Source organism: Mus caroli, chromosome 3, assembly GCF_900094665.2.
Source record: "Mus caroli chromosome 3, CAROLI_EIJ_v1.1, whole genome shotgun sequence".
In the NCBI taxonomy this organism is placed as follows: domain Eukaryota; kingdom Metazoa; phylum Chordata; class Mammalia; order Rodentia; family Muridae; genus Mus; species Mus caroli.
The window spans coordinates 81,796,278-81,806,073 of record NC_034572.1 but is presented as its reverse complement, the minus strand read 5'-3'; the positions used below and the strand labels follow the sequence as shown (position 1 = coordinate 81,806,073).

The 9,796-nt window shown below is 42.9% G+C and overlaps 1 protein-coding gene across 8 annotated transcripts in view; it reads right to left on the bottom strand.

Annotated features, from left to right (window-relative positions):
• Positions 1 to 349: 349 nt before the first annotated feature.
• The window catches only part of Ash1l (ASH1 like histone lysine methyltransferase), a 130,898-nt gene continuing 121,451 nt past the window's right edge, over positions 350 to 9,796 (bottom strand). For all 8 annotated transcript variants that reach the window (XM_029475227.1, XM_029475230.1, XM_029475229.1 and 5 more), the window contains 6 exons: positions 9,431 to 9,569; positions 9,150 to 9,322; positions 7,208 to 7,374; positions 5,140 to 5,180; positions 3,605 to 3,906; positions 350 to 2,794 (listed from right to left, as the gene is read on the bottom strand). In XM_029475227.1, the coding sequence (XP_029331087.1) occupies positions 2,703 to 2,794; positions 3,605 to 3,906; positions 5,140 to 5,180; positions 7,208 to 7,374; positions 9,150 to 9,322; positions 9,431 to 9,569 (914 nt within the window). In that variant the 3' untranslated portion in view covers positions 350 to 2,702. The remainder of the gene's footprint in view (positions 2,795 to 3,604; positions 3,907 to 5,139; positions 5,181 to 7,207; positions 7,375 to 9,149; positions 9,323 to 9,430; positions 9,570 to 9,796) is intronic.

Below are 9,796 nucleotides of genomic sequence, written 5' to 3'. Positions count from 1 at the left end.
AATAAAGACAAAGGGAGGCCGGCATGCTGGCACTCACCTTCACTCTCAGCACATTTTTGAGTTCTAGGTCAACCTGGTCAATATACTGAGACACTATCTCAAATTAAAAAGGTGGCTCTAAGCATAGCATATCTGACAAACAAATGTCGAATGTCTGTCCTGTGCTCTCTGTGGTGCTTACTGGACAGGCTGAATCCAGCTAGACAGACTCTAGAATAGAAGAGATGGCTCATGTGGGGCTTAGGCTTAGGAGAGTGATGAGAGCGTTTCAGAGAGCTTGTCCTTAGAAACGAGGTGAAGATGGTGCTGGAAGGTACTGCAGGTAGGAAAGAGGCACAAAGACTCCACAGTTAGGAAAAGTTGTTTCCATTTAATGCTAGACTTTCAAGGATTGAGATGCAAGCCTTTATGCAATTACATCCAATGTTAAAATTGGTAATACATAATTTACAAAGATTAACATCAAAACAATCATCTATTTAGATATGCTTTTCTGTAAAAAGGAAATATATTAGCAGCATTTATATTTTCCGCAATCACACAGCCTACAGACATGCAGACTAACTCTGTATCTATTTGCAGTGATGTAGTGCTTTGCCCCGCATTTCGAACACCAAAACCCACCTGGCAGCTGGGGGTTGTTTTTATTTTGTTATTATAAAATAACTGAAAAATAAAAAAGGCATTAATTTCTACACCAGTAAGAAAAACAAGTTTTTTGCACTTACCTAACATTTGATTGTCTAAAAAACATTTCAGTTTTTAATCTTTCAACAAAAGAAAGATAAAAATGACAGCGTAGTGTCTTTTGCTTCTGTTCTTGCATTTTACAAAGTTTTTTCTTTCTTATTTTAAAATTTTAGTGTTTAACACTATTAAAGGAAAACATTGAATTTAATCTCTTTCTTGTCATTTTCTTGCTTTTGACTAAAAGGAGACCCCCAAAGTGCCCTTAGTCCTCCCCCCTCCCCCTCCCTGCAATGAGAAACAAAAGAAACCACTCCAGTGGGCTTGGCCATGCGCTCCCCAGCGCCACGCGCGAGCATCTCATACCCAGGTCTCGTGGTAATGTACAATGCTTCTCTACAGTAAGAAAATACTCCAAACTATTTTCTTAATTTCTCTTTTTTTCTTTAATAAAATATTTTGCTTTTTCTCTGCTCAAGGGGATCTATGCCATCCCCTCTTTCTCTCTCTCTCTTTTCCCTTAAGAATAACACAGAAAGGAGAAAAAGAAAACCAATGGAATGAAGGTGGTCAAATGTCTCTACCTAAATGAGTCAGAGCGTCGTCATCATAAGGGGAAGGAAATGTACAGTTAGGACATCATTGGTCCAGTATCGGAAAAGAGTAATGAAGATGTGTTTACTAATGTATTGCTTACCAACCTCACAGCACACACATACGCACACGCGCGCACCCACCCCCACATACACACACTCGCACACACACACACATATATATACACATACACACATATATATATATACACACACACACACACATATATATATTTATACACACACACATAACTTGGCACATTTAAAAACCATCTTTTCTCTTATAAGAACATCTAGAATGTATGCATATGCATGTCTGAGAAGACAAAGCAAAGCTTTTTCAATTTTTACGTGTAAAGAGACAGTATGGTCTGGTGACTTCTGGTCAAGAGACTGGGTGAGAAGGCGACCCTGGCTATACCTCCTGATGATGAAGACATTCAGAAAGGTGGAAGGGAAATGGGACTCGTGGGAGGGACGGACACCGGAACTATACAGTTAAGAAAATAAGAGTAGTGTTTTAGTCGGTAACCTACACTTAGAACAAACACTCAGAGAGTGAACACTGCTCAACAGTTCTGTAGTGAGTTTTGTTAGGGGAGAAGTGTAGAGGGGCTTATGCAGTTTTACAAACCGTTTTTCTTTCTTGGATGTGAATCTTTTGCACAGCAGACACACAGGAAGAGAAGCAGCATGTGTGCTGGCGGGGACTGGGCTTTCTCAGGAGGAAAAAGTATGTTCGGCAGGTTATGAAGGGTAAACCAAAAATAATTACCAATACTGCCCTTGGGACCCCATGGGGGCCTCTCCGCCTCCCTGATTCTACTGACTCTACCCTGGGAACAGAGGTAGGAGAGTGGCAGCAGTTCTCAGTGCTCCGAGCAGCTGATTCATGGCCTAGTACTTTGACCTGGTTGGGCAAGAAGGAAGAAAGAACTTTCCTGTTAAAGGAACTTAAGAGAGGCCTCAGCTACTGTGTCTGTCTAGGTCTCTGACGTAGCTCTTAGAGCTAAGAGATAAGTGGGGCAGGGCTGGGATCGGGACCCTTCCCTTTGGATTTTGAATTTACACCTGGGCATAGGAAGCGGCTCCTTAGTGCCTGCAGGATCAGAGGGCAACCCAGAAAACCCCAAGCTGTGAGGAGTATCAAGTGCTGTAAAGTACCAATAGCTTCCCTCCTCTCTGTTAACCCTTAGGAGAAGCCAGAAGGAGAAGTAAACCCAACCGGCTCAGACAAGCCTACTTCCTTTCCCTTCCCACCAGCTCCGAGTTTTTAGAAAGTACCATGTCAGAAACGTGACCTCACTCCCCTTGCCTGAACAGAACTTTTCTGCCCCTGTCCATGTCCAGAGAGCAAGAGGCCGGACTTGATGGTGCCGTTGGATCCCAGGTGCTCGCTCGAGGTTCTCATCCTTTTGAGAGTCACTTCCGAAAGCTATTTTCTGGTATAAACAAAGTGCGCCTTCGCAGTTTCCTGCCGGACCCTTCCTCCAGCAGGTAGGTCACGTCAATGGCTGAAATCAGAACCAAGACAGCACATCAGATGTCACTCTTCCGCCCACACTCTGGGTGTGCACTCTAGAGAACTCAGGATTCATGCTCTAGAGCATTAGGTCTGCTCTGAGTCCTAAGGTCTTGTTTTGAAGTGTGCCCTGGCTCTCAAAAAGAAAAGAAAAATGGTTCTCTAGGGTTTGAAAGACACCATCTGATCTTAGCATCACTCCAAAGACATGACTGAGCCAAGTTTATGAAAGAATGAAACCATTTTCTTAGAACATGTTCCATGTTGGCATAATAATTAGACTTTGTTCTAAATCTGGACAAAACTAAGTGGTTTGGGTCTTGGCTCAGCGGTTAAGAGCACCGACTGCTCTTCCGAAGGTCCGGAGTTCAAATCCCAGCAACCACATGGTGGCTCACAACCATCCGTAGTGAGATCTGACGCCCTCTTCTGATGTCTCTGAAGACAGCTATAGTCTACTTATATATAATAATAATAAAGTTAAAAAAAAACCCAAAAACAACTCAGAGGTATAATGTATTCTCTATTACATCTAAGGTACTAGGTTTATTTTCCAGTACAGCACACATGCTCAGACACACACATAGACACACATACACACAGACACACACACACATAGACACACACACACACACAGACACACACACACAGACACACACACATAGACACACACACATAGACACACACACATAGACACACACATAGACACACACACATAGATACACACACAGAGTTGCTTTTTTACTTCTTTTTTATTTACCTCTCATTTATTTTCTAGCCTAATTATGAGCCCGAGTCTTACCATTTTTCCCAGGTATTTTCTCAAGGAGGTTGAGCAGGATCTGGTTGAGCCGTTCCCTCTGGCTGTGCCTTCGCTCCTCAGGTGTGCTGGCTAACTGGGCTTCTTGACTGCTCTCCTCTGGTTTCTTTTCAGTGTCCCCGATGTCCCCAGTGGCTCTTTCCTGGTCTGGCTCCTCAGGGCTGGGCACTTCCCTGGCTGCTTGCTCCTGACTAGCCAGCACCTCTTCAATCAAGGGCAAAGCATCATCTTCTTGTCCTAGGTCTTTTAGGGGTGGCTTTGAGCGTTCAGACTTCCAGGATGATCTGCCAAAAGGATGCGTGAATTCAGGGCAAGGCCAAACAAGGCACTTGGAGGGTGGGAAAATGACACCAAGGAGCCTAAGGATGGCCTGAGAGCCTGGAATCTGGCTTGAGTTACAAAATCTGAATGTTAACACTAGAACCCAAATCTTTCTCCTATCTTTGCAAACTTTTCTCTGAGATTTAATCTTTTCTTTTTATGTTCATTTGTGCATGCTAGTATTCTACCACTTAGAAGTTAATTTAATTTCCATTTTTGAAATTAAACCTTTCTTCTTGGTCTCAGAAATCTGAAGCAAAAATGAGATAAAATTCCATGAACACCCCTGGCCTGGTAAAGCTGCTTAGTTCCCTTTGATTGCTTTAGGAACACAATGGACACACAGCCTGTGATACCTGCAGTCCGACTACAGTAACCTCTGAATAGAAGTCTACTGTGCTTACATCACTTTTCACACCTGTGTCAATGTGTGCAAGCACGCCTGTGTGAATGTGTGCATGTATGCATGCACGTGTGTATGTATGTGAGTGTAGGTGCCCACGGAGGGCAGGAGGTGTTGGATCCCCTGGAGTGAGATTTACAGGTGGCCATGTACAAATGGACATGGATGGGTACAGGGAACAGAATTCATGTCCTCTATAAGAACAGTAAAGGCTCTTAACCACTGAGTCATTCCTACAGTCCCAGCAGTGGCTATTTATGCTCTTAACTGAGAGACAATAGAAAAAGCCTTCATGAGGAACATCCTTTTCATTTACAAAACAAGCAAAGACTGTAAATGTGAACAGTGCAATACTGTCTCTCACTCTCTCTTTTTTTTCAAGGCATGGTTTCTGTGTATAGCCCTGGCTGTCCTCAAACTCAGAAATCCGCCTGCCTCTGCCTCCCAAGTGCTGGGGTTAAAGGCGTGCGCCACCACTGCCCAGCTGACTGTATCTCTTTTAACAGATGCATCATCATTTTATGGAGAAAGTTCAGTTCATAAAGATATATTCTGAGTCCATCTGCAGTTCTGTTGCTCACCTTCTCTTTCTCTTATCTTTGCATCCCCCTATTCTCCCTAAGGATTTGTAATGGTACTGCATCTCTCCCACTTTCGTGATAGCATTACACTGGGCTACCCTACACAGAATAGCCAATGCCAGTAGTAAAGACAATGAGGAGCTACTGGCTTTCTTGTTCTATATTATCTCCTGGCTAACCCCTTAAAACCCTTATATTCTTCTAAGACTCACCGTCCTCCATTCCTCTTGTAGTTGTCTGGGACATAATGAGGCTGCAGAAAAACAAGGGGTGGGGAAAGAGGGAGGTAGACACATTAATGTTGGATCTGATCTGGGGTCACTAGTGTAAGGAAGGCAATTTGGGCGGCCTGCCTATCTATCTATCTATCTATCTATCTATCTATCTATCTATCTATCTATCTATCTATCTAGGGATGCTGACATCTTCCTTTTTTGCTTTGCTTTTTTTCTTTTTCTTTTTAAATTTATTTATTTATTTTATGTATATGAGTACACTATAGCTGTACAGATGGTTTGAGCCTTCATGTGGTTGTTGGGTATTGAGTTTTTAGGACCTCTGCTCGTTCTAGTTGGCCCTGCTTGCTCTAGTTGGCCCCGCTCAGTCCCTGCTCACTCCGGTCCAAAGATTTATTTATTATTATACATAAGTAGCTGTCTTCAGACGCACTAGAAGAGGGAGTCAGATTCCATTACAGATGGTTGTGAGCCACCATGTGGTTGCTAGGATTTGAACTCAGGACCTTCAGAAGAGTAGTCAGTGTTCTTACCCACTGAGCCATCTCGCCAGCCCCCTCTTTTCCCTTTTTTACCACCAGGAATCAAATCACTTTTTCTGTCTCATGCCCCTACCAAAATGTTTTATGCTGTTATAGGCTCATAGCAGTTACAGGATAGAACCTCTGTAAGCCAAAATAATGTTTTAAGCAGATTATCTCAGGAAGTCTGCCATAGCAAGAGAGAGCTGACTAAAACACTCTCACTTTAGAAGAACAAAAAAGGATGAGGAGCCTGTCAGTTAGGGTTTCATTACAACAAAGAAATGAAAATGACCAAAATCCTATATAGCAATGAATGAAAGTCATTGGTCTGTATTCTCAGCAACTAGAAAAAAAATACCCAGGGAGGAGGCGAGAACGAGAAATGTAAACATGAGCAAGTAGTCTACCAAGAAGCTACTTTTCAGATTCATTTAATGATCTTATCTTACATTTAAATTCATTCATTCATTCATGCATGCATCCATCCATCACATTATATTCGGGTGTACAAGCAGCACAGCTAAGGTGTGAAGGGTTCTCTCTTACTATGTGGGCTTTGGGATCAAACTCAGGTCTTCATGCTCTGAGGCAACTGCCTTTATCCACTGAGCCATTTGTCTACTCCCATGTCTTATGCATGGTCTGTTCAAGGCACTAAGTAGCCCCTTCCTAGCTGGCCTAGCTTGCCATACAGGCCATGCTGGCTTCAAAATCACCTGCTTCTGCATCTGCAGGAAGACTGGGATTAATGGTGTCTGTCTTCACACCCAGCCATGTCTTGTATTTTTGATTTAGACGTAAGAAAAATAAAACATCAAAGAGTTTTTACAAGTTAAGATTGCGTGGAGTTCCAGGTAAGCGTAGGTTCCATGGCGGCTGTGAGGCCAGCCTGCACTAGAGTAAGTCCTTGTTTCAGAAGCATAGAGAGATTACTTTTACAGGGACTATTCTTCACAACGCTTACTGAGACAAGGGCTCACTGTGTCTAACTGGTCTAGAACTCGCTATGTAGACCAGGCTGGACTTCAGCTCATAGAGATCTACCTGCCTCTGTATTCCAAGTGCACTGCTTCTTACAATTATGAATATGCGGACAGGTAGGTGTAGAGTACCAGGAGAGTACTCCGCAGATAAAATATTCATCATACAAGCCAGAGGATCAGGGTTCAAATCACCAGGACTCACATAACAAAGCAGGGTATGGCCCAGTGATGGGTGTATGGTTACTGGAGTTTGCTGGCTATCAGCATCAGGTATAGTGAGAGACCCTGTCTCAAGGGCTTAATGGTGGAGAGCAGAACAGGCAAGCCAGTCTCCTCTGGCTTTCTTACTTGAGCTTATACACACGTACACACACTATACATACTATTTTTTTTTTAAAAAGGAAAAGATAGCAAGGCCTCAAGCATTATGCAAGTAATTCCAGCACTGAGGGGCATTCAGCAAGTGAACTTAGAATTCACGATCAGCTGAACCAAGTGGTGGCGCCCTGCCTCAGAAGAAGAGCAAAGGTAACTTACTGAGAAGTCTCTTTTGGGAGTGAGCTTCTTGGGGAAATGATCAAAGGCATAGGGTTTGGTGCAGACCGGATAGCGATTCCGATGAATCTTGTAAAAAAGGTGTGCCGACTTGTCAAGCCGATAATCACAGATATACACATCTTGTTCCTTTATTCCTTTGGGTCTCCCTGTAAATTCAAACACTGTTACAGAAACTGACTTCCCAGGCTCAGAAATGAGAAGTGGCTCAGCTGCTAAGAGCACTGCTGCTCTTACAGAGGACCAGAGTTTGGTTCCCAGCACCCAGGGGAGAGGACTCATAGTTGTCTGTAAGTCTGGCTCCCAAACACACCAGTATTCACACACAAATACCTACACTTAGCCACATTATTAAAGATAGAATAGATCCAGGCCCAAGAGTGGTGGTGCATATCTTTAATTTTAGGAGGCAGGAAGATCTTTGAGTTCAAGGTCAAAGAGGCCTGGTCTACATAGAGAAGCCCTGTCTCAAAAAAAAAAAAAAAAAAAAAAAAAAAAAAAGAAAAGGAAGATCTGAAACAAGGATAAGTAATTGGATTTTCCTTTGTTTCCAAAATCAGCCCAGTGGATAAGATCTATCTAAGAGAGAAATGACAGAGCCATTAGGAGGAGACACTGTAGTGATTAGCATTCTGTGGTTGTAAAGACAGTAGAGTTTAAAGTATTGCTACCCAAAGGAGTTGGAGCATAGCTGTGCAAAACAGTAACAGGCTGTAAAGAGCCCAGAAACTAGATTGAATGTGGCAGGGGTTTTTGAGCAAACCCTGAGGGACAGAATGGTTCATGGGGATGGCATGACACAGAGCATCCTAAGGACGAGGCAGCACACGACAAAGTGGAGACTTCCTTTTAAATTGGAGAGGTGTAAGCAGTTTGTCAGTATGGAACAGAATATTTATTATTGTAAAAAAGTTTTTGCTATGATACTGAAATAAAGATACAGATAGCTAAACTCTGGCTAACCATGGCAACAAACACACATCAAGCTAGCTATAAATTAGAGCTTCTGTAGATTATTTGATCTTTGTAAAACTCAGAAAAACCTGGTTTCAAATTAAGGAAACTTAGGCTTGGTTAGGCTTGGTCAAGTATTTAGGTAGTGACATGAGATGGACTTGGATTTTAAAATTCTGGGCCTGAGTGTTGGCCTGCTGACCTGAGTTCAAGCCCCTAAGCTTACATGAAGAGAAAAGGTGGCAGTGATGCTGTGACTACATAAGTACGGTAAAAGGGACGCTGAGCCTTGTGTTTACACACTAAAATGCCTTTATTAGTTGTCTATGGTGGTGCACAGAAACCTTAATCTCAGTATTACAGAGTCAGCGGTAGCTAGATCTGACTCTGGAGTTCAAGGTCAGTCTAGTCTACATAGACAATTCCAGGCCAGGTTAGCATAGTAAGATCATGTTTCAAAATGAATAAATAAGTAAATATACCGTGGTTTATTAAAAACAACCACAAAAAACTCAAGAGGGGGCAAGGATGGTGGCACACCCTTTAATCCTAGCATTTGGGAGGCTGAGGCAGAGTTAAGACCAGTCTGGTCTATAAAGAGTTCCAGAATAGCCAGGGCTACAGAGAGAAATTCTATCTTGAAAATCCAAAAGAAGAGTGGTTCTCTCTGATGTTTCACAGCTAGTGTCAGTATTAAGAGAATCCTTTTCAGTACTTTTAGATTTATCTTTTTTAATGTCTACGATGTTTTGTCTACATATATGTAAGTGTACCATGTATATGCCTGGTACCCAGGCGAAGCCAGCAGTAAGGTTTGGATTCCCTACAACTGGAGTTATAAATGGTTCTGAGCTGCCATGTGGGTGCTGGGAATTGAACTTGGGTCCTCTGCAAGATCAGTGCTCTTAAATGTTGAGCCGTCTCTCCAGTGGCAAAGTGACCTCCTAACAAGCCTCCATCATTTATTTACCTTTACAGTAGGTATAAAGGTCCAACACACAGCAGGTCCCAACTACAGCCTCCAAGGGAATGATCTCATAGAGGGGCACCCGGAACAGCTCGTTGTGATAGAACCGACGGGATGGAGAGTGATGAGTCTCATGCGGGCGGAAATAATGGTGACCAAAGGCAAACCGTTCTTCTCTTTAAAAAAAAGGAAAAAAGGGATAATGAGACAGGCAAGCTTATTAAGTCTACCAGCAACTCTACCTCAGTGCCTCTGCTGGAGGGAGGAGAGGAACCAGCACTTACTTTTCATTCTTCCAGAGCTTCTCGATTCTAAAGATGTCAAGTTTATCTCGGTTAATGTGCGATAAGAGTCTGTAGGACTGACGGACTGGGTGGCCATCAGGCGTGCGCCGACTGTCCCTCATCAGGTACACACAATCACCTGGAAAGGCAGGAAACAAAGGAGGACATTCATGCTGACCTCTGGATGGACTCCATAAGGAATCCTTCTAGCCAATGCAGGCTCTAAATGGATCCGAGGAGGGCAGGCAGACACTTCAGCAGTTAAATGAGCGAGAACCTCGGTTCAATCTCTATCCAGTATTACAAAGGAAATCAAGGGAAAATAAAGCCAGCATTGTGACAACTGTTTTCTTTTTTTTTTTTTTT